The 25,315-nt window shown below is 49.5% G+C and overlaps 1 protein-coding gene across 4 annotated transcripts in view; it reads right to left on the bottom strand.

Moving 5' to 3' along the window:
* Positions 1-25,315, bottom strand: part of col6a2 (collagen, type VI, alpha 2) — a 74,989-nt gene that overhangs the window by 39,851 nt on the left and 9,823 nt on the right. For 2 of the 4 annotated variants that reach the window (XM_059967348.1, XM_059967345.1), the window contains exons 3-11: positions 24,151-24,787; positions 19,649-19,669; positions 15,280-15,351; positions 14,444-14,497; positions 14,304-14,348; positions 13,356-13,382; positions 12,380-12,406; positions 12,223-12,267; positions 9,382-9,435 (exon numbers count right to left, since the gene is read on the bottom strand). In XM_059967348.1, the coding sequence (XP_059823331.1) occupies positions 9,382-9,435; positions 12,223-12,267; positions 12,380-12,406; positions 13,356-13,382; positions 14,304-14,348; positions 14,444-14,497; positions 15,280-15,351; positions 19,649-19,669; positions 24,151-24,787 (982 nt within the window). The remainder of the gene's footprint in view (positions 1-9,381; positions 9,436-12,222; positions 12,268-12,379; positions 12,407-13,355; positions 13,383-14,303; positions 14,349-14,443; positions 14,498-15,279; positions 15,352-19,648; positions 19,670-24,150; positions 24,788-25,315) is intronic. The other 2 variants (XM_059967346.1, XM_059967347.1) reach the window with 2 other exon arrangements.

Raw genomic sequence — 25,315 nt, 5'->3', positions numbered from 1 at the left:
GTTTCATACTATTGCCAGTCATTAATGAACATCGCAAAACATTTTATTATTATAAGCTAGGAAGAATTGGCCCAGAGTTGGAGTTCAATAAGACAGGTTACTTGTAACCCAGGGAGTCATTGAATAGACTTTCTGACGGAGGCTGGGATGAACAAAGGTTTTTGTGTTTAAATGGGAAAGGTGGGGGGGGGGGGGTGATATTGCTGTTCATATGGGCCTGTAAATTAACCAAGGCAGCAGAAGATATGACAGTCTCATGGATCTGCCACCTCTCATTTCAGAAAAATAGACAACCAATGTTTAGAGCTTGGTATTAGTGCACATGCTAATACAAACAAGGTCCGTATACTGTGGCTTGATAATCGACGTTTATGGTCAGTGCTTCTGGAGTGTCGTTACCACAGCTGGAACAGTTTCCCATTAGCCCTCAGAATCAACTCCACTACTACCAGAAATTTTGTTTCAAATGCCTGCTCTGTTCTGCCTAAGACGTTCTGTCATCTGACTTCTAAAAACATGACCTATTACCAACTTTATTTATTAATTTAGGTACCTTGCGGACTAGACCCTTCCAGCCCTTGGAACCCCACTGCCAGCAACTCCTGACAACCTTAATTATGGAACAATTTACAGTGACCAGTTAAACTATCAGGTATGTATATCTTTGGACGATGGGAGGAAACTCACAAATTCCACAGGGTGGACGTAAAGAGGCTCCTTACCGAGGATGCCAGGAATGAACTCTGAAATCTGACACACGAAGCTGAAATAGCCACATGCTAACGGCTATTCTGGTTTTAAATGGGGCTGGGCAGCAACAATGTTGAACATAATTGGAGAAGATGTAGTAAATCTAATAGAAGGTAGAGCTTAGGAGGGTTAATAGTGACTAATGGTGACTCCTTTGCCTGCATCTTTGGAAATAGCTCTATTTCCATTTTTAATATCCCTTTCAGGGTTATTTTGAAGACCCTGACCTGGAGTTACACACTGACTACAGTTCTTTGTTGGAATGGTACCTGCTCTTGGGGTTCCATGATTGGCTGTTGTTGTTTGGCATGCCAAAGGCTCGGCCTAAGAGTTTGGCTTGAATTCAGAAGCCTTGGATCTCGGGGCTCTGAAGATTGGTGGATCAAGGGTTCGAGTCATGTCAGGAGACCCGTGTGTCATTGGGAGAGTTCGGATATCTGCTATGTACCCGGAGACCCGAGATCTTTGCAATCTTCAGGCACAGAGCTCATAAAAAAAAAGCAATGTAATGGACTTTTAACATTGTAAACCAGTGAGTTGTTTGTTATGTCTCCTTGCTTGCTAGGAAAATGGGGGAACTCTCCCTCTCCCTTATTAGGGAGAGAGAGAACCTCCAGTATGTCGAATACTGGGTGAAACGTGAAGTCTTTGAGGTAATTGCAAATCTGTGTCTTTGTATTGCTTTGACCACGCTTGAATACTCAGTTTCTGGTGCCGATGCTTTTTTTTTTGCCAGGGGAGGGGGGATTGTTGTTCGCTGCCACTTATGTGCAGGAGGGAGGAACTGGGGGGCACTTTGGAGTTCTAACATTTAACTGTTGTTCATTCTTTGGGGCACTCCTCTGTTTTTGTGGATGGTTGTGAAGAAAAAGCATCTCAGGATGTATATTGTATACATTTCTCTGACATTAAATTGTACCTTGGAACCTTTGGCTAACCAGCTCCTGTTTAGCAAACCATTGATGTGGCCTACAGCTAGGTGATAATTTGATTCAAGTCACATTTCTTGCACAGGTAGAATGCAGTGAAGAAATGTGTACAGCACGATTCATTTGTTAGTTTGGAGACACAAATACCGAATTTACATAGCTTTAATCAATGTAGTATTGCTAAAAGAACTGATTGAAATTAACAAATGGGAAGAAGGATCTGGTGCTTTCCTGGCTTACATGGTGAATAAACACTTCTCAAGTTCCCAGATGGGTACAGATATCAATGTTAACTGATGCTTCGATGACAAACTCTGCCATCTTCATCAGGGATGATGCCTGGGAGTGTCTAGTTCGGTGGTATTTATACCCCCATCATCCATCCCTCCTGATTGGATCAGGACTGACCAATCAGGTTTCTGCTGTCCCACCTTGTTTACAATTAAATTCCAGTTCTTACCTAGAGTGAGACCTTTATCTTTGACAAAATACTTTTTTTCTAGTTTTATTTCAATGGTTTCCTTCACCAGGTTTCCCTAAAAGCCATTGGTGCGGCAAGGTAGTTTGGTGCTGTCAAAATCAATCCTATGGCTGTAGCAAATACAACGTTCTGTTTACCGTCGATTTCTCCAGATAACCCAAACGAATATACCTCCTGTGCTCCTTGATGTGGGTTTCTGATTGGAATTTGATTGCAAACAAGGGGGGAAAGCAGAAACCTGATTGGATAAGGACTAACCAATCAGGAGGGATAAATACCTTTGGATTAGACATGCCTAGGTATCATCCCTGCTGAACATGGCAGAGTTTATCATCAAAACTTCAGTTAAAATTGATACTTGTACCCAGCTGGAAGCCTGAGAAGAGTTTAATGTGGAGACAGTTCAAAAGCTAGAGGATTTAGCAAACAAAAAAAAAAATGGCTGGAGGAAGTCAGCAGGTTAGGTGGCACTTACAGAGGGAAAAAAAAATAGATGAAGTTTTGGGCTGAGACCCTTCATCAGGAGCTGGGAAGGAAGAAAGGCCGAACCCAGATTGGTGGGAAGGGGAGGGGGAGGGGGAGGTGCACAAGCTGGCAGGCGATAGGTGAATCCAGGGGAGAGGAGGAAGGTTGGAACATGGGGGAGGGGCTGGAAAGGGACAAATGTCAGAAGGGGCAAAGGATCACAGAAGAAATCTAATAGAAGAGGACATAGATCACAGAATAAAGGGAAGGAAATCAGAGGAAGAAGGAAGGTGTAGATGATGAGCAGGTCATGGGGGGCAATGGAAAAAGGGGCAAAGGGAAACGGAAAACATTGGGTGTGGGGAGGGTTTGGGAACCAAAGGGGAGGGGTTACTGGAAGATAGAGAACTTACATCAGGTTGGAGGCACCAAGCTGAGATACAAGGGGCTGCTGCTCCAACCTGTCTCAGGCCTCAGTGTGGCAATAGACAAGGCCATGGACAGACTTCTCACTGTGAGAAGGGGAAGTGGAATAAAAATTTTTGTTGTTTTGTACATTGGTATGCAAGATGGTTACCAGGTATCAGTAAGTTATGTTAGAGTTGGACTTCAGAGAGACTTAAGGGTTGTCCAGAGACATTGAGCACAGAACAGAACGTAAGCTCCTGGAAGGAACTTCTAGAAGGCACTCAGGATCACACTGGATACGTCAGAACCCAGAATATCTGTAGATGGAAACTGCGCAAAGAACTCAGCAGGTCGAGCAGCATCTATGCTGATGTGGAAGCTCTTACATCAGGACTGAGAGAATGCCGACGGGAGATGGTAGGAGTGAGACGTGGTCTGCTAGGTGATAGGTGGAATCAGTGAGGGAGGGGGAGGGAATGGGAAGGTAGAGACAGTGCCTGCAAGATGTGGAAGGGAGGGATGACATGCCCATGGAACCAGGAGGGGGTGGACTTAGGAAGGGAGGAAAAGGGGGAAGAAACTCATGTGGAAAGAGGTAGGGAGATGGGATTGGAACTGTGAGGGATGGCAATGCATGGAGGTAACGTGAGCGGTTTAGAGAGGATGAACAAAGGGAGAGAAAACCTAGATGGAATTCTTCTTTCCATCTGGGTAGGAAACCTGTAAGGATTCAATGTTCCTACCCTTGGCTGTTAGTGATCCAACCGGAAAAAAGGTGTCATTCCTCTGAGACAGAGAGATCAGTGTGGGAATGGGGTGGTAAGCAATCAATAGCTCGAGATGGCCGTCACAGACCGGACTGCAGGCACTCTGTCCAGGAAGGCCATGAGCTTCTTGTGAGAGGGAGCACTATCAAGACACAGTTGTTGGGAAAGTATGGACCAGAGGGATGGTAATGTTTGTGCACAGCAGAAATGAGGACGTCACGGCACTGAGGAGAGGATGTCCCGGCACTGAGGAGCGGACGTCCCGGCACTGAGGAGCGGACGTCCCGGCACTGAGGAGAGGATGTCCCGGCACTGAGGAGCGGACGTCCCGGCACTGAGGAGAGGACGTCCCGGCACTGAGGAGCGGACGTCCCGGCACTGAGGAGCGGACGTCCCGGCACTGAGGAGCGGACGTCCCGGCACTGAGGATCGGACGTCCCGGCACTGAGGAGAGGACGTCCCGGCACTGAGGAGAGGATGTCCCGGCACTGAGGAGAGGACGTCCCGGCACTGAGGAGCGGACGTCCCGGCACTGAGGAGCGGACGTCCCGGCACTGAGGAGCGGACGTCCCGGCACTGAGGAACAGACGTCACGGCACTGAGGAGCGGACGTCCCGGCACTGAGGAACGTACGTCCCGGCACTGAGGAACAGACGTCACGGCACTGAGGAGCGGACGTCCCGGCACTGAGGAGCGGACGTCCCGGCACTGAGGAGAGGACGTCCCGGCACTGAGGGGAGGACGTCCCGGCACTGAGGAGCGGACGTCCCGGCACTGAGGAGAGGACGTCCCGGCACTGAGGAGCGGACGTCCCGGCACTGAGGAGCGGACGTCCCGGCACTGAGGAGCGGACGTCCCGGCACTGAGGAGCGGACGTCCCGGCACTGAGGAACGGACGTCCCGGCACTGAGGAGAAGACGTCCCGGCACTGAGGAGAGGACGTCCCGGCACTGAGGAGAGGACGTCCCGGCACTGAGGAGAGGACGTCCCGGCACTGAGGAGAAGACGTCCCGGCACTGAGGAGAGGACGGCCCGGCACTGAGGAGAGGACGTCCCGGCACTGAGGAGAGGACGTCCCGGCACTGAGGAACGGACGTCACGGCACTGAGGAGCGGACGTCCCGGCACTGAGGAGCGGACGTCCCGGCACTGAGGAGCGGACGTCACGGCACTGAGGAGCAGACGTCCCGGCACTGAGGAGAGGACGTCCCGGCACTGAGGAGCGGACGTCCCGGCACTGAGGAGCGGACGTCCCGGCACTGAGGAGCGGACCTCCCGGCACTGAGGAGAGGACGTCCCGGCACTGAGGAGCGGACGTCCCGGCACTGAGGAGTGGACGGCCCGGCACTGAGGAACGGACGTCCCAGCACTGAGGAGCGGACGTCCCGGCACTGAGGAGAGGACGTCCCGGCACTGAGGAGCGGACGTCCCGGCACTGAGGAGCGGACGTCCCGCCACTGAGGAGCGGACGTCCCGGCACTGAGGAGTGGACGTCCCGGCACTGAGGAGTGGACGGCCCGGCACTGAGGAGCGGACGTCCCGGCACTGAGGAGAGGACGTCCCGGCACTGAGGAGCGGACGTCCCGGCACTGAGGAGCGGACGTCCCGGCACTGAGGAGCGGACGTCCCGGCACTGAGGAGAGGACGTCCCGGCACTGAGGAGCGGACGTCCCGGCACTGAGGAGCGGACGTCCCGGCACTGAGGAGCGGACGTCCCGGCACTGAGGAGCGGACGTCCCGGCACTGAGGAGCGGACGTCCCGGCACTGAGGAACGGACGTCCCGGCACTGAGGAGCGGACGTCCCGCCACTGAGGAGCGGACGTCCCGGCACTGAGGAGCGGACGTCCCGGCACTGAGGAACGGACGTCCCGGCACTGAGGAGCGGACCTCCCGGCACTGAGGAGAGGACGTCCCGGCACTGAGGAGCGGACGTCCCGGCACTGAGGAGCGGACGTCCCGGCACTGAGGAGAGGACGTCCCGGCACTGAGGAGAGGACGTCCCGGCACTGAGGAGAGGACGTCCCGGCACTGAGGAGCGGACGTCCCGGCACTGAGGAACGGACGTCACGGCACTGAGGAGCGGACGTCCCGGCACTGAGGAGCGGACGTCCCGGCACTGAGGAGCAGATGGCCCGGCACTGAGGAGCAGACGGCCCGGCACTGAGGAGCGGACGTCCCGGCACTGAGGAGCGGACGTCCCGGCACTGAGGAGCAGATGGCCCGGCACTGAGGAGCAGACGGCCCGGCACTGAGGAGCGGACGGCCCGGCACTGAGGAACGGACGTCCCGGCACTGAGGAGCGGACGTCCCGGCACTGAGGAGAGGACGTCCCGGCACTGAGGAGAGGACGTCCCGGCACTGAGGAGAGGACGTCCCGGCACTGAGGAGAGGACGTCCCGGCACTGAGGTACGGACGTCCCGGCACTGAGGAACAGACGTCCCGGCACTGAGGAGAGGACGTCACGGCACTGAGGAGAGGACGTCACGGCACTGAGGAGCGGACGTCCCGGCACTGAGGAGAGGACGTCCCGGCACTGAGGAGAGGACGTCCCGGCACTGAGGAACAGACGTCCCGGCACTGAGGAGAGGACGTCCCGGCACTGAGGAGAGGACGTCCCGGCACTGAGGAGCGGACGTCCCGGCACTGAGGTACGGACGTCCCGGCACTGAGGAGCGGACGTCCCGGCACTGAGGGGAGGACGTCCCGGCACTGAGGAGCGGACGTCCCGGCACTGAGGAGCGGACATCCCGGCACTGAGGAGCGGACGTCCCGGCACTGAGGAGCGGACGTCCCGGCACTGAGGAGCAGAGGGCCCGGCACTGAGGAGCGGACGGCCCGGCACTGAGGAGCGGACGTCCCGGCACTGAGGAGCGGACGTCCCGGCACTGAGGAGAGGACGTCCCGGCACTGAGGAGAGGACGTCCCGGCACTGAGGAACGGACGTCACGGCACTGAGGAGCGGACGTCCCGGCACTGAGGAGCGGACATCCCGGCACTGAGGAGAGGACGTCCCGGCACTGAGGAGAGGACGTCCCGGCACTGAGGAACAGACGTCCCGGCACTGAGGAGAGGACGTCACGGCACTGAGGAGAGGACGTCACGGCACTGAGGAGCGGACGTCCCGGCACTGAGGAGAGGACGTCCCGGCACTGAGGAGAGGACGTCCCGGCACTGAGGAACAGACGTCCCGGCACTGAGGAGAGGACGTCCCGGCACTGAGGAGAGGACGTCCCGGCACTGAGGAGCGGACGTCCCGGCACTGAGGGGAGGACGTCCCGGCACTGAGGAACGGACGTCCCGGCACTGAGGAGCGGACGTCCCGGCACTGAGGTACGGACGTCCCGGCACTGAGGAGCGGACGTCCCGGCACTGAGGGGAGGACGTCCCGGCACTGAGGAGCGGACGTCCCGGCACTGAGGAGCGGACATCCCGGCACTGAGGAGCGGACGTCCCGGCACTGAGGAGCGGACGTCCCGGCACTGAGGAGCAGAGGGCCCGGCACTGAGGAGCGGACGGCCCGGCACTGAGGAGCGGACGTCCCGGCACTGAGGAGCGGACGTCCCGGCACTGAGGAGAGGACGTCCCGGCACTGAGGAGAGGACGTCCCGGCACTGAGGAACGGACGTCACGGCACTGAGGAGCGGACGTCCCGGCACTGAGGAGCGGACATCCCGGCACTGAGGAGAGGACGTCCCGGCACTGAGGAGAGGACGTCCCGGCACTGAGGAGCGGACGTCCCGGCACTGAGGAGCGGACGTCCCGGCACTGAGGAGCGGACGTCCCGGCACTGAGGAGCGGACGTCCCGGCACTGAGGAGCAGATGGCCCGGCACTGAGGAGCGGACGGCCCGGCACTGAGGAGCGGACGTCCCGGCACTGAGGAGAGGACGTCCCGGCACTGAGGAGAGGACGTCCCGGCACTGAGGAACGGACGTCACGGCACTGAGGAGCGGACGTCCCGGCACTGAGGAGCGGACATCCCGGCACTGAGGAGAGGACGTCCCGGCACTGAGGAGAGGACGTCCCGGCACTGAGGAACGGACGTCACGGCACTGAGGAGCGGACGTCCCGGCACTGAGGAGAGGACGTCCCGGCACTGAGGAGCGGACGGCCCGGCACTGAGGAGCGGACGTCCCGGCACTGAGGAGCGGACGTCCCGGCACTGAGGAGCGGACGTCCCGGCACTGAGGAGAGGACGTCCCGGCACTGAGGAACGGACGTCACGGCACTGAGGAGCGGACGTCCCGGCACTGAGGAGCGGACGTCCCGGCACTGAGGAGCGGACGGCCCGGCACTGAGGAGCAGACGGCCCGGCACTGAGGAACGGACGTCCCGGCACTGAGGAGCGGACGGCCCGGCACTGAGGAACGGACGTCCCGGCACTGAGGAGAGGACGTCCCGGCACTGAGGAGAGGACGTCCCGGCACTGAGGAACGGACGTCACGGCACTGAGGAGCGGACGTCCCGGCACTGAGGAGAGGACGTCCCGGCACTGAGGAGCGGACGGCCCGGCACTGAGGAGCGGACGTCCCGGCACTGAGGAGCGGACGTCCCGGCACTGAGGAGCGGACGTCCCGGCACTGAGGAGAGGACGTCCCGGCACTGAGGAACGGACGTCACGGCACTGAGGAGCGGACGTCCCGGCACTGAGGAGCGGACGTCCCGGCACTGAGGAGCGGACGGCCCGGCACTGAGGAGCAGACGGCCCGGCACTGAGGAACGGACGTCCCGGCACTGAGGAGCGGACGGCCCGGCACTGAGGAACGGACGTCCCGGCACTGAGGAGAGGACGTCCCGGCACTGAGGAGCGGACGGCCCGGCACTGAGGAGCGGACGGCCCGGCACTGAGGAGCGGACGGCCCGGCACTGAGGAGCGGACGGCCCGGCACTGAGGAACGGACGGCCCGGCACTGAGGAACGGACGGCCCGGCACTGAGGAGCGGACGGCCCGGCACTGAGGAGCGGACGGCCCGGCACTGAGGAGCAGACGGCCCGGCACTGAGGAGCAGACGGCCCGGCACTGAGGAACGGACGTCATGGCACTGAGGAACGGACGGCCCGGCACTGAGGAGCGGACGGCCCGGCACTGAGGAACGGACGGCCCGGCACTGAGGAACGGACATTAAAGGGCTACAGTCAGATCAAAATGTGGAATTAGCAGTGAGATGGATAATTAATGAGCAAGGCCGAAGAGGGCTGAACAAAGAGGGACACACAAAATGCTGGTGGAACACAGCAGGCCAGGCAACGTCTATAGGAAGAAGTATAGCCGACGTTTCGGGCTGAGACCCTTTGTCAGGACTCTTCGTATAGATGCTGCCCAGCCTGCCGCGTTCCACCGGCATTTTGTGTGTGTTGCTTGAATTTCCAGCATGTGCAGATTTCCTCATGTTTGCGTTGACAAAGAGGGAGTTTGCCCAAAATTACATAGACAGTGTAGAATGTTAGGATCCAAATTTTCATTGGAATTCCATGCTGTGTAGGATTCCCCAAAGCTCAAAAACAATCTAAAATGAGAGAGTGGCAACATGAATGTGGCTTCACAATTATCCAAAGAATATTAAAGGGGGAAACGAGTTACCATATCACCGGGATCTCCTTTACATCCTGGAGCTCCAATGCGTCCCTGCTTGCCCTGAAATCAACAGAAAAATACAACTGTTATTCCAGTCACTATGTACTAACTAAACATCATTTTGTACTGTGCTTTCCAAATGTGTTATACAATCAATAATTGTGCTGCTAACTGCAATGCTATAACAGCCCGGGTATACTATATCCCCTGTCAGATATAAAGCAAGCAAAGTAATGATATGGGTATATTTTACACTCTGAATTCCAAACTGAATAGTGTTATACCACAAGGGTCTACAGCAAAGATTACACTTAGCTGATGATAAAGGTACTGACACATAGAAATGGTGAATCTACTTGCAGTGCAGCTCTCTCCCACACAATAGTGGGATTGGTTGAAGAAGAAGGATGTTCCAAAGGTTGAATGCAGTGGTTTTTACCTACATAAGTGTGTTTGAGCCCATTACTCAAGCTTCACACAGAATAATTTGGAGCCAAGACACGATTTTCTCTCATGCAGACCTCCCAACACCACGAGGCGGAAGAGGGGAATTGCATTAGGTCGGATGTTCGGCACCTTTTCAAGCACTCCCTTATGCATCAGTTGGGTCTGCACGGAACATTCTCAACCTTACAAACTATGAAGATACCCCATTCTAACACAATAATCTGAAACATGGGATTGTGATATTAGAGCCAATACAGAAACTTGGTGCGAGATTAACAGTTTAACATTTCGGGGTATCAATGCTTTCTGTGTGGACAGCGGTGAGAGCAAGGGAGGAGGGAGAAGGGCACTATTGACTATCTTGTCAGCACTTAAGAGAGGACAGCCCTGGGGAATTCCCAGCAAGACCACAGAGGCTCTGTAGGTTGAACATAGAAGTAAGAAATGGATAATCACTTAGATCGGATTATACTAGAGGTTCCCCAGTAGTCAACAGGAATTAGAAGAGCAAATGTATCTGGAAGTCACAGAGGTGTAATAGTAGGCAATTTTAACTTCCTTAAGGTTGACTGGGACTTCCTTTGTGTCAAGGGATTAGATGGGACAGAAGTTGTGGAATGTTTTCTAGAGCAATAAGTGAATGGTAATACTAGAGAAGAGGTTACATTCAATCTGCTCCTTGGAGATGATGCTGCACATGTGGTTGATATTCATTCTTTGGAACCAGTGACCCTAATTCAATTAGCTTTAAGGCAGCTATGGAAAAAGGTAAGAGAGGTTCTCAAGTTGAAGAGCTAGATTGGAACATGGCTAACCTTCATATCACCAGACAGGGGTTCTCAAAAGCTGGTCGAGTGGGGCTGTTAGTGTGTGAAGTAACTTCTGACCAGTAGGAAGCTTCAAAATGGAGTAAGGAAGGGTTCAGGGCCAGAATTTTCCTGTTAGAGTGAAGGGCAGAGCAGGCAAGATTAGGGAATCTTGGTTGAGGAGCAATATTAATGGTCTGGTAAGGAGAAAGATGCAGCATATGTCAAGCAGAGGCAGCTAGGATCAAGTGAATCCCTTAAGGAGTAGAAAGAAGATAGGAGTACACTTAAGAAGAGAATTAAGAGGGCATAAAAGGGGGGCATAAGCCATATCTGGCAGACAAGATCAGGGAAAACCCCAATTGATTCTATCAGGATACTGAGCAAAAAGGCAACTGGGGAGGAAGGATCTTTAAGGATCAGTGGAATAATTTATGAATGGAACAGGCAAAGTTTTAAATGAATACTTCTTGTCTGTACTTACCATAGAGGAGGATATGGAAGCTAATGGACCGGGGGAAGAGAGCAGTGATATCCTGAAGCACATTGATATTAAAAAGAAGGAGATGATAGAGATATACAAAATGATGAGAGACGGAGACAAGATAAATATAGTTTGCTCCCCATGGTAGAGGGATCTGAAACAAGAGGGCACAGAGAGGGAGAACATCTCCTCAGCAAAGAGAGGGTCTGGGGGTATTTATATCCCACCTCCCCCCACCCAGTACAAAGAGTAGTTGGTATCTAGATTGAGGTGGTAGAGGCAGGAACAATAACATTTAAGAAGTATCATGAATGAGCAGTGCGTAGGGGAATATGGGATTAATGCAGAAAGTGGGATTATTTTCAGTAAGCATCATGGTTGGCAGAGGGCCCGTTTCGATGGTGTAGAACTCAATGACTCTAATTTCCCACAGACTCCCGATTAGTCTGGGGAAGTTAAAAAAATTCTTTTGGATCTGGATGGAATCCTTTAAGGCCCATTTTGCATCTCAGACACTGCCTGAAAAGGAAAAAGGATCCCATTCAAACCATCAGAAAAATTTATCCTACTCAGCAAGTGTAGGCAGAGAGTTTACTAGTTCTGTCCATACTCTCTTTATTCCCCAGGATGGTCAGTCTAGTGCTCGGATTTAAACCTTTAATGGAGCTAGTCTCTTCATGGGCAGAAGATCGACAATCCTTCAACACGCTGCATACCTCCTGTCCGTTCTCCTAAATGGCATGGCTGCCTTACCCTAGACTCTCTCACAAGTCCATGTTGTATTTGCACCCAATTCCTGGAGCCAGGACACCTGTCCCACCCCAGGCAGGCCACAGCGGGGCAGATCCTGAAGTTGGAGGACTGTCCTTGTGTGCCGGTGGAAGGGAGAGGGGCTTGCTTTACTAATGCTATCGTGTTGTGTTCTGCTTTGTGTTGTTGAGACGAGCTAACTGGCCACGTTATATTGGCGCGGGAATGTGTGGTGACACTTGTGGCCAGCATATCCCTGTTGACACTAATGAGGCAGTTGACTACACGTTTTGATGTACACATGATAAATAAGCATGACCCTTCAACTTGCTTTGCCCCAGCTAGGGACAACGAGCCTACCTTCTGTCCATCAATCCCGTCTTGGCCTGGCAATCCAGCCATACCCTGGAAGAGTCACAAGGAAAAAGACAGACACATTAGGAACGGATAGAGACTTCCACGGGTCTAAAAAGAGGAACATAAACTCCAAGTGTTTCAAAATTAAATGGCTTCTTACCTTCTTTCCGGTAGATCCTATTTCTCCCTGAAAAAGAAACGCAGGACATGTCAACATCAACAGGAACAATGTGGACAACAAGTTCAGGAGTGGCGTGCCGCCAGTTGTAAGCGTCCATTCTGTGCTCACTGAGACTCATCACAATGGTGACGGGTTTGGTAAAACAGAGTGACACACTCTGTATTCAATTCCACTACTTATTCAGGCTCTGAAGCTTCAGAATTAAAAGGCTTGTTGGCCAATGTTTAGCTTTAAGTTGGGTTTACTTTCAGTTTTACGGCAAAGTGGCAACTTCCCAGTGTAACTTCAAGATCCCATGTCCCTGCCTACCCTACAATTCCCACTTCGTGCTCAGTGAGGCCATATCAGGCTTCTCTCAACTCTGGATTGGCTTAATCAGCTGGGGTGCAGCACACAGTCCAAACTATAGGGAGCGACATTTTGAGAATCTGAAGTCAAGGGGGAGCGGGGATACTCTTTTAGGTCACTGATCCATTGCAGAAATCTGACTTTCTCTCTACCACTTCCTCCTCCATCTCAGGTCCTAATGCTGGGCAACTAATGGCCACACCGGGCCCATGCTGCTGCTAAGGGGATGGGCAGGTGGCCTCCACAGTTGGCTAATAAAACATAGGGAAGGTGGGATGCCAATTGGCTGCAGGTCACATCACCGATGAGTACCACTGATCCAATGCATATTCTGGGCTTCCAGGTGCCCAGAGCTTAGCAGCAGATTCCTTTTGAAACACACCAACAACAGATCTGGTGGCTCTGCACTCTGATACCTTTCCTGGCTTTGACCAGCTACCAGTGGGAGGGTGGAGTGAGCAACTTGAAGCCTGGGCCTATACATTCAGGCCCAAGTAAACTTGAGCTCCTAAACAAGTCCTTGGGGCACCTAAGAATTGCTGGAGTCACAGTCATCACCATGTCAACGTCCATCGAAAAGAGAGTGGAGCAGTGCAAGATGCCTCACCTTTTCTCCCTTCAATCCGAGAATACCCTGGAAAAGAGAAAAAGAAATGGTATTAGCTTTACCACAACTTCCTGGCACATTTCAATTATGAGGGTCTTAGGTGGTTCACCTGTACCTAGATGGCATCATTGGTACTGGAGGAAGGGCCCATTGGTATATTTAGCATCTGAGTATCTGGGACCAACCTGCCTGGCATTCTCCACCTCCCAACAAATTTGAAACTAAATCAGGGAACAGGGTGGGGCCAGGGCAGGAGTGATTTGAATTCTGGAACAAGTATTTATAGCCAAGGAAGTTATTGGCCAGTAAATCTACTAAGAATAATAAGCACTCATCTCTCTTTCTTCGGCAGATACATTCTGGTACGGCCAGTTTTGAGGCTGAATTCAGCACTCTGGGGCTTGCAACGTCCAAGTACACGAGACAGCACATGTTTGTGACTTCAGTCCCATAATGACATTTATTATTGTTGGATTGTGGTGATCATTTCATTTTCTGACAATATACCTTATTCATAATGTTGTCAATAAGTACCCCAGCCGCCAGCACCATTCACAGCTCAAGATCTACTATTGCCTGTGCACTTTTCTTTCACGTACACTCTACTCCCCTTCTACAACTTTAATTTCAAATTTGCTTGTTTTCCAAGCTTCCCTGTTGCGATACAATGAAGTGGCATTGACCTGAAACTTTAACTCTGATTTTTTCCACCCGCCACCCCCCACCACAGACGCTGACAGGCCTGCTGATTGTTTGCTGCGTCTTCTGGACATTAGATGTTCAGCATCTGGCATTTCTTGTTTCTCAGTCAGGAACAGAAACCTGGCGCTTGGGCAGATACAGCGACTAGACTCTGCCCAGTCCTGCGGGGAATTCTTTTGGGATGGGCTTGAATCTTGGGATGGCCACCAGGCCATCAAAAGAGCCTATGTTCGAAGTGCATCTTACCTTCGGACCGGGGAAGCCGATGGGTCCTTCAATACCGGGATCACCCTGTGTAGAGGGAAAAAAAAGGAATTTTAAGTTCAGGTGTGAAACACAAATGACAGCTCAAGTTTTCAGGAAATTATGAATAAATGAACACTCACCTGACGACCCTTTGGACCTGGAGCACCTATGGGACCAGTTTCTCCTTTTTCTCCCTGTGAAAAGCATACGTGACAGATTATAACTGGCTCACGCGCGTCACCTTTGAAAAAGATGCTCTTGCATTGATACGTCAGCATCTGCTTCATGCACAGTGACTGCTGCCAATTGAGGGACGCATTGTGTTTCCTCGCTGTCTTGCATCCCACGAAGGCTTGGGTGGTTAATCTGCAATTCCTGGACTTTGGTGCTCAGTGAATAAATGTAAAAACTAAATGACTGCTGATGGGGACAACTAGGTTCCTATTTACTGGGAGAGGACAAGTCGATCTTGGATTTTAAGTCTCAGTGGGAGCTGACCCCATCTCAGCGGGAGCCAATCAACAACACCCCCCCCCCCCCCACGGCACAGGAGTGCAAACTCCTCCTTGGCGAGGTCACAGAACAGGGCTCCGTTCCTGTATCTCACCCACTCAGGCTGAGTTAACCCTGCAAATGCACTTCCTAAAAGCTAACTTGAATGGAAAGGCACAGCACAACCAGCCATTATGTCACCAGAGAACCTAGACCCAACACCTCGGCATTTCACTGGGCTCACTTGACCCAGAGCAGAATGTCAGCCTTGAGGGTGGGGATAAGGGAAGAGGGAGATCAGTACCAGTGAATGACTCAAAATTCTGGAAAAATAGAGAGAGGGAGATATTTTTAATGCTGAGAAGCTGAAAGCAGAAACAATAATCCTTGCTGACCAAAGCCATTGACTTATAGAGGGGTGAAAATACAAGCTGAAGTTGCTCAGACCAGAGCAGAAGGCATCGGAGGGATCTGATTTACTCACCTTCCGTCCTTTGAAGCCCTTTGGACCTGTACCTCCTTTAAACGGCAGACACTCCATCTTCCTCTTGTAACACTGCAAGTCACAGAATGTTCATGGTTAATGATGGAAAAGCACAACACCATAAATGGCAAAGATCAGAGCCAGCGTGGGAATACTCTAATAAAAGGATCTCAAAATCCTTTCAATTTAAATGGAGCCAGCATAATTTTCAAGTGTATTGTGCTGCTGAGAAAAAGGAATCATGCACACAGCACACAAGATCATAAGATATTGGAGCAGCATTAGGCCATTTGGTCCATTGAGTCTGCTCTGCTATTTCATCGTGGCTGATCCAATTTTCCTCTCAGCCCCAGTCTCCACATATCCCTTCATGCCCTGACCAGTGAAGAATCTATCAACCTCTGTCTTAAATATACATACAGACTTAGCCACCACAGATGACAGTGGCAAAGAATTCCACAGATTCACCACTCTCTAAAGAAATTCCTTCTCATCTCTGTTCTAAAAGGATGCCCCTCTATGGGGCTGTGCCCTCTGGTCTTAGATTCTCCCACCAAGCAAAACATTCTCTTCACATCTTACCCCTTATTCTTCTGAATTCCAGTGAATACAGGCCCAGAGCCATCAAACGCTTTTCATACGACAAGCCATTTAATCCCGGAATCATTTTTGTGAACCTCTTTTGAACCCTCTCCAGTTTTGGCACATCCTTTCTAAGGGGTCCAAAACTGCTCATAATTCTCCAAATGAGGCCTCACCAGTGCTTAATATAGATTCAACATTACATCCTTGCTTTTATATTCGAGTCCTCTTGAAATGAATGCTAACATGGCATTTGCTTTCCTCACCACAGACTCAACTTGCAAATTAACCTTTAGAGAAACCCCAAGTCCCTTTGCACCTTAGATTTTAAAATTTTCTCTCCATTTAGACAATAGTCATCCCTTTCATTTCTTCTACCAAAGTGCATTACCGTACACTTCCTGACACTGTATTCCAGCTCTTTGCCCATTCTCCTAATCTGTCTAAGTCCTTCTGTAGCCTCACTATTTCCTCAAACCTACCTGCCCCTCCACCAATCTTCCTATCATCTGCAAACTTTGCAACAAAGCCATCAATTCCATCATCCAAATCACTGACATATAGCATAAAAAGAATTGGTCCCAACCTAGACCCCTGTGGAAAATCACCAGTCACTGGCAGCCAGCAGAAAAGGCTCCCTTTATTCCCACTCTTTGCCTCCTGCCAATCAGCCATTGTTTTATCCATGCTAGAATCTTTCCTGTGATACCATGGGCTCCTAGCTTGCTAAGCAGCCTCATGTGGCACCCGGTCAAAGCCTTCTGAAAATCCAAGTACACAACATCAACTTGTCTATTCTGCATGTTACTTCTTCAAAGAATTCAAACAGATTTATCTGGCAATGTTTTCCCTCAAGGATACCATGCTGACTACAGCCTATTTTATCATGTGCTTCCAAGTACCCTGAGACTTCACCCTTAATAATCAGCTCCAACCTCTTCCCAACCACTGAGGTCAGACTAACTGACCCATGGTTTCCTTTCTTCTGCCTCTCTCCCTTCTTGAAGAGTGGATTGACATTTGTAACCTTCCAGTCTTCCAGAACCATTCCAGAACTAGATCACTGAAACATTGTTACTAATGCCTCCACAATCTCTTCAGCCACCCTTTCTGAACTCTGGGGTGTACACCATCTTGCCCAGGTGACTTATCTACCTTCAGACTTTCCAGTTTCCCGAGAAGCTTCTATCTTGTTATGATTATTTCACACACTTCATGCCACCTGACACCCATACTTTCCACCATACAGCGTATTCCACAGTGAAGACTGATGCAAAATACTTATTCACTTTGTCCATCATTTCCTTGTCCCCAATTACCACTTCTCCAGCATCGTTGCCAGCAGTCCAATATCCACTATCGCCTCACTTTAACTGTGGTGAACTACATATACCTGTCTGGACACGCCTCCCCTGCTGACTGCTCCTCCCTCAGTCTCCAGGATGTTGTGTGGTGGTCCCTTGCTGCTGACTGCTCTCTTCCAGCTAATAAAAGCCTATCTCTCGCCTCACGTCTCCGAGAGTTATTGATGGTGCATCATTAACACAACTGGATCTCCAGAGGTAAAGCTCATTAACAAAGACCCAGATCTTCATCACTTTGTGATGTCAAGTGAGACAAGCAGTAGGAAGAGATGGGACAGAGCTTGGCTGAGGCCCACAGTAGGGGCAAAGATTTAGAGGGATCTCTAAAAGGGATAGTAAGGCCATTGCGCACTTGTACATCTTTGATGTTGGTCACATTCCCCATTTGCAATATTAAAGACTTGAGGGTCTGAGTATTAATGGGCTGGCGGCTACTCTATTTCTGGGGAACAACCACAATGGTGTTAAACATATGGCTCTTCTTTCATTTTCTTTGAAAGCTTTCCGTAACAAGCTTCAAAGATAATGGATGTCTAAGAAAAAGCAAATGATTCTCGCAGAGCAGGATGAATCTCTAGAATGCTCTGCCCTGGCAGATAAGAAAGGTTAGATAATTGGGGATATTTGAGGTAGATTGGGTGATTGTGGGAGATGAGCCATGGAAATTTGGAATGATGGAAAGGTTTAAGGTGCCAAATAATCTATTACTGCTCCTATCTTCTTGCATTCCTTTGGGTAGTTTGGTGTTGTGGACCAATAAACAAGGAGATTCATCAGGAATTGAGAGCTGAGGGGATTCACAACACTACCATCTTTCCCATTGGTTGTTTAGGTTGAAATATCACACCTCCCATCCCACCGGCTTTGTTTTCCTTCCTAAACTTGACTTAAACAACGACAATCACTTGGATATTGGTGTCCCAGTGACCTCAAGACATCCATACAGCACTGCACCCATCCTTGCCCTTTCCTCAGCTAAGGCAGGGTGGGGGTGTTGAGTATTGTTTCAGTAAATTCCAACAATGGGCAGAGCACTCAAGCCAAAACTCACAAGTGAAACTGACGATTGTGAACTCGTGTCACAGATCTCAAATTAGGAAAGTGCAAAGAATAAACTTTAATAACAGTGCAACCATACTATCCTGGCAAATGAGATTTTAAAAACTGACCAAGTTCTAAGGGTGCTCTCCCTTTTGGCCTCTGTATCTAAGGAAGGTTGTGCTGACACTAGAGAGGGTCTCCTGGTGCTTCACAAGAATGATTTCAGCAATAGAAGGCTTAACACATGAGGAGTATTTGTGATCTCTGGGCTTGGAATCAGTGAAGTTCAAAAGGATGAGGGATTCACATTGAAACCTATTGGATACTGAAAGGCCTGCATAGAGTGGTTTGCATTAGGGTGAGAGTATAGGATCTCAGGGATTTCCCCTTCAAAACTGAGATGAGCAGGAATTTCTTCAGACAGAAGTCGGTGAATCAGTGGCATTTGTTGCCACAGGTAGCTGTGGAAGCAAAGTCACTGGTCATATTTAAGGCAGAAATTGTTAGGTTTTTGATTGGTAAGGGGATTAAGGGTTACAAGGAGAAGGCAGGGAAAAAAAAGAATCAGCCACGGTTGAATGATGGAGCAATCTTGATGGGCTGAATGGCCTAATTCTGCTCCTATATCTTACGATCTCTTAGCTTCCTCCCCGCCATGTTTTGCTGACACCGCTCATACATTCTGTTCCTTAGTACAGTTAGGTTTCGCAGGACACCATTCAAACTACTGTACCCATTCTGGAGTACACCCCACCCCAGAGCTGTCAGTGCTAATTTTACATCCCCACCCCATTTTGTATTTCTCACTGATATTTCTCCAGTCACTAGAGACTGATCTAAGTCCAACGGCTACTTCTTAGCAAAGCATGTTTCAGAAGTCCGACTGATGACAGAGGTCCAATTTTCCAGGTGTGGGCATGCACTTCCCTCCAAGGAAAATGGGAAAATGGGAAGGGCATGAACACGGTAAACTGTCACTGATTCACTGAGTGAAAATATAAATTGGGTGTTGGTGGTAGAGTGACTTCCTTGAACCTACATTGTCCAATAATGTGCCTCAAGAGTCGTACCTCTTCTATCCTCCCATTGTCCCAGTACCCTCAGGGACTCCACAAGACAAGGTCAACACAGCTATCTCCCTCTCTCAGTTTCTACAGCCAGGACGATCTTGCTGAAGAGGGAAGGGAAATTGACGGTGCGAAATGGTCAGGGAACAGGAAGAGGTCTTAATAGCTAGGCAAGCAGACCAGACTACTTCAAAATTGAAAGTTTCTTCCCCCCCCAAAAAAAATGTTGCTTCAGGAGCGACACTGTTCACCAAATGAAAATAAAATGACTGCAAGAAGTGAAGCAATATTAATCAGAAATGTAGACAGTCTCACCTCATTGAAGGCTTCCACTTTCTGTAAAAACAAAGAGAAAAACATATTTAATTACAGAGACGAGATGAGAACAGGGCCATTAGAGAAGTCTTGGCACAATCATTAAAATGTCCAAGCACCACTGCATTGCCAGAAGTTATCTGGCTGCTGTAGGCTAGAACCATCATTTCATCCCTAGCATTTTGTATGTCTTTATCAATACTCCAATCTCACAGCTGTAGGTGTGTATTTACCCAAAGAAGCCCAGAGGGACCTGAACTCCTGGAGAATGCAGCAACAGCAAAGCTGTGATAAAGGTCTTGATGAAATCATTGAAGCCCATTAATAATCATCAGGCATAATTTTCTAAACCTGTAATAAAGTAACTCAGACCCAAGGTAACAGTGAAAGGAAACACAAGAGGGCACCTTTCTTTCTGGAAGGTGTCACCTGAAATCATTCTGGATGAGTAGTTCCTCCAGATGAGAACTGAAGGGGGAAACGTTTGCAGGGCCATGGGAAATGGTGGCGTAGGGGAACAATATAAATAGTGGTTTCAAAGAGCTGGCTTGGGCCAGATGGGCAGAATGGCCTCCTAATGTGTAGCATCAATCCCAATCTACAAAAACTACAGCAAACAGTCAGGTGAACAAAAAAAGGTCCACCGTCTCCAGCTGAGTTCTATGCATCGAGGACAAAGAAGCGTTGCAGACACTACCAACCCTGCAGACTGTCTTTTCCAAAAGCTCCCTCTGGAAAACACTATAGGGGCATTAAAACAAAAACTTCATACTATGTTACAAGTTTAATTCCGCAGGCAGGTAATCTGATCCACCATGTGAGGTAGCTCTCCCTACCCCCCTCTATCACTACAGTACAGACTGTAAACCAGTTTTTATAATGCTGTTTACATTGTAAATACATGCAGGTATTTCTGTGTTTGTGCACACTTTATTCCATATCTGTACTTTAACCTCTAACTTTATTTTATGTCATTCTTTATAATTGTTGAATGTTGATTTTTTTGTTGCATGTCACACCAACACACCACAGCAAACTCCTGATACATGTAAGTGTATCTGGCGAATAACGTTGATCCTTGCAACCCCAGAGATTCTCGGAGATACATGGCACCGAACATTGTGTTTAATACGTCGTACTGAATGTTGCAGTGAATGAAAGAGAGACTTGTGTTACACTGACTGAAAACTGTGAGGTGGTATGAATAAAAACACACTTGAGAGTTAAATGTTTTTCCCTTTTCTATCAACTCTTAATAGTGAAGACCTGTCAATCCATAATACTTGATCATTGTACCTTTGATGTTTCCGATCTTTCACCCCCATGTTCATCCCTAACCTGTTGACCACTATAGATTCATCCATGCGTAGGCATTTAGAACCACAGATTTCAAACTGGGATCAATGGATGCCACTTCACAGAGAGTAACCAACACTTAACCCTCAGGACCTAAAAAACTCCACGAATACTTGAGCCACTAGCCATGGTTTGAGGGTCAAAGCCCACTCCAGAGACTTAAACACTAAAGACTTTGCTGTCAATGAGCTGGTATATGCCGGCAACAGTATCTAATAGTATCTCCACAAAGTCCTCCAACTCCAGTGGCAGAATAAGTCAACCAATGCCAGTCTCCCCTCCCAAGCCAACATCACCAGCACTGAGGCTGTGGCCACGTTCTACCAGCACTGACAGATCAGCCCCATGGTCTGAGCTAGGCACTATGCCCCGGGATTTGCCGAGGCAAAAGATTACTAGGACAGAGGAAGGTTGTTCTCAAACTTCCCTTGAAAAAGAACACATTACATCCTCATTGACCTCCGGGGTACCTCTGGTCCATGGCTCCTCAAAATGGAGGAGGTGCAGCTTTTGGGTTGGCACTGAGAACCCTAACTCTAATATGATAGAAGCCAAATGTAAGCTATAGATGTACACCAGAGAACATTCTGACTGGTTGCATCACTGTCTGATACAGAAGCTCCAGAGGACTCTACACTCAGCCACTTCCATCAGGGGCACAACCCTCACCATCATTGAGGACGTCTTTAAGAAGAGGTGCCTCAAGATGGTGGTGTCCATCGTTAACTACCCTCACCATCCAGGAGATGTCTTCTTGTTGCCACCATCATGGAGGAGGCACAAGAGTTGAATACCCACACCCGAAAATTGACAAGCATCTTCTTCTCCTCCACCATCAGGTTTCTGAATGGTCCATGACTGTGACTTTAGTATTCCTTGTTTTTTTCGTATTATTGATTAATTTTTGTAATTTTGTAGTAGTTTTTATGTCTTCACTGTATCGCTGCTGCTGATCAACAAGTTTTGCTTCATATAAGTTAGCGACAATAAATCGGGTTCTGATTCTAGGAAGGTGTGCCTATTGTCCATAGCAACGGCCCCATTCGGCTCCTTCTGCCCTACGTTCTCTCAGAGCTGAAGCAGAAGAAGTCATCCTCCAACCTGAGCCTGAGAAGATGTATTAACAACCCTTCACTCTGTCGTCTTGCCAGCTCAGACATGAACGCCAACCCTTAACTGGATAAAGCCGGGCAGCACTGTTACCCCTTGGGAGGGGCACCGATTCATGGTCAGACTGTTAGCACAAACATGGTAGATCAGGCTATTGGGCTCAGTGGGTAATCAGCAGAGACGAGGAGATCACCACGATCATGTGGAATGGCAGGGCGAAGCGGCCAACTTTCACTACCACTTTCTTGTTTCTTCTGTGACTCATGAACAATCCAAAAGGGTTGACAGGTTGCAGAGGATTTTAACATCTCCTTGTTACACCGACATCACCTTTGAAGTATTTCAGTGGTTGTTACACATTAGCAATGTCAGTTGCATGGGGTTCGGGGTTGACAATCAGTCTCCAACCTATAAAGGGGTGGGCTTGCATTTCTGTTGGACTTCTTATGACCTCAGGATACTCCAAAGCCCTCTGTAGCCAATGCACTGTGACTAAAGTGCAAAATATCTCTCAATCCACGAAGCTAGACAACTCTGAGCTATAAACTCCAAAGGGGTGAGACCAGGAACCTTACAGAGCACTAGCCATGACCTCACTGCACACTTTCCAGCGTTTCCACAGTCGAACTGTAAATTGGTCGCTCTCTCTAATGCTATTTTCAATTCTTAAGCCTGTTACATTTGTCTACCTCATACTGACTCACGGACACCTTTAACAACCTCATGTACAGCTTTTAAAGTATAAATCCTTTGTTTCTTCATGATGGACCCATGGTTCACTATCTCCTCGTGAAGGTGGGAACTCTGACAAGAGAAGGACTGAACTTCGTTGAAAAAAAATCAGAGGTTTGGATTTTCACTCACTGTTTTATAAATGTTTATAAATTTTAACATATTTCTTTATTTTTCTGTGAATCACTGCAAGAAAATTAATCTCAGGATAGTATATGATAAGACGTGCATAGTCTGATTTTGCTCCCCTTCAAGGAATGCCAGCCTTAGAGTTCTTCTCTTCTCTGTGTCTCTCTCTTCCCATATTCATTCTCAGTGCTCTGTTTCTCCTCTCATTTTTATCCTAATTCCCCTCTTCCCCCCACCTGACCCTCTCTGCAATTTAATTCTGAATCATTTTCTCTCTTCCCATTTCTGATGAAGGCTCTTCAACCTGGCACCCCACAGACGTTGCCTGACCTGCTGAGTGTTGCCTGCAGTTTCGGTTTTCATTTCAGATTCTTCATCCTCCACAGTTTCTTTCTTTCATCTTAATTTATTAAGTTAATATAATGCTCTTAAGTTAACAAAACATTTCAAAAGCCTGAATTGACATGAAAAACATTAACACTACCTGGGACAACTTATTTTCTTCCTTCCTCAACTTGTCCTTATGTTGTTATGTTTATATTGTCATGCAAGCTATGTATAGTTTATATTAATTTCAGTTTCTGTTAACTAATGTCTGTCATGTACTCTGCTGCTGTAAAAAGCTAATTTCCATGGCATTTATACCCAGGATATATATATGCCCATGACAAAAATCTCAAAACTTGCAAAACTTGAACTTAAACAGCACTGTACCGATAACTACACATCTGCTGTCTTAAGGACAATACAGGTCCAACGCAGCTTGCAAATGCCTAACTTATATACAGGTCAAGAGTGACTATTTAGAAGAATGCTGGGATGGATTGCATGCATCTTCTGCCATGTGGTTACGACCACATTCCTTGTCTAGGTTATGAACAGCTCACAGGAATGGGTCTCTGTTGTAACCGATCAAAAATACTCCCGACCCAAAAGTGCTGACGTTCATGACTCCCTACACTACAGTCACCCCTCATATGCCCTGCGTTGCAAGCAGAGGCTATGACAGCCATCAATTCTGGATTTAGTTACATCCCAAAGATTCCAATCTTGAGAAACCTTTAGTTCTGACTACACAGCTTTTACTTAGTACATTAGCAGATTATTGGACACACAGCCTAATGTCTGCAAAAAGCAGAACTAGCTTTTTATGTTTTCTATAAGGAATGTCTTACCATAGTTTTAACAATTTGGTTGATTGACCTGATGGGTCGGTTTGAATCGATAGCAGAGGCAGCTGTGTAATTATTTCGGTACAGCTCGTGCGGTAAGTTGGCGATGACCCTGAGGGTTTGCTCAAAGCGAGGATCCACCTCATCTTCGACATCATCCGTGGCGACAGCAAACACCCTGATGCGGTTGTCTCTGGCTTTCTCAGCCTCGGCCTGAACGCCAGCACAAAGGCTTCCTGTCACATGACCGTCAGTGACGACGATGCCAAAGCGGATTGCGAGGTCATTCTTGTGATGGTCTGTTATGAATTTGGTCATGTTTCTCAGGGCGCAGTCCGTGATAGTGCCGAGGCCGATGTAAGTGACACCGCTCAGACTTGAAAGGAATTTACTCCTGTCCTGAGTTATGGAGCTGAATTCCTTCACCCTGTCAGAGAAGTGCAACCCTCCAAAATCCCATTTAAGTTTCACACCAGCCCTGTAGACCCCATCTTTTGCTGTCTCCACTAATGTCCTGGTGAAGTCCTTGGTGGCGGTGACCAGGTCGCCGTGGATACGGGCCTGCAGGGCCACACTCTCCGAGGTGTCGAGGACAAAGTACACAACGATTGGGCAATCCAGCTCTTCTGAAACACAACCAAAACATGGCAAAAAGTCGGGTAAAGAACCTGAAGTATTAAGAAACACGGCCACAGACATAACCCTTGCTGTATACAACTGGCAGAGATGAGGTGGGCTTTAAATATAAATCACAGCACAGTGATCCTAAGGGGTTCAGCTGCTGGCTGGGTGCAGTGGTATGAAATCGCACTCCGTTTATATAATACATAAGGTGGGAACCTCAGTCACAGGACAGAGGCCTGGAGATTCCTGGAGATTAAAACCGAGCATCGAATTGCCCTTCTACTTCTGGCCACCAGGTGGCGCAGACAACCTTATGGGCAGAAAGGCCCTCGCCATCAAAGTCCGGCTGCAAAGCCGTCCCAGCAGTTGATGGTGACTGCAACACTGCTGGCTTGGCAAGGTGCCCCGCCAACAACAAAATTAATAGTTATGCTGCTTACAAAGTCAAAGGTATATCCGCCCCAGTGGTAAAGTGTGGCTTTCTGTCTCACCATCTGTATCATGAAGGTACTGCATCTACCAAGTAGTTGTCCCCCTCCCCACC

Source organism: Hypanus sabinus, chromosome 4 (assembly GCF_030144855.1).
Source record: "Hypanus sabinus isolate sHypSab1 chromosome 4, sHypSab1.hap1, whole genome shotgun sequence".
NCBI classification, from domain to species: Eukaryota; Metazoa; Chordata; class Chondrichthyes; order Myliobatiformes; family Dasyatidae; genus Hypanus; species Hypanus sabinus.
The sequence above is the reverse complement of the archived record's forward strand: the minus strand, read 5'-3'. Positions and strand labels throughout refer to the sequence as shown.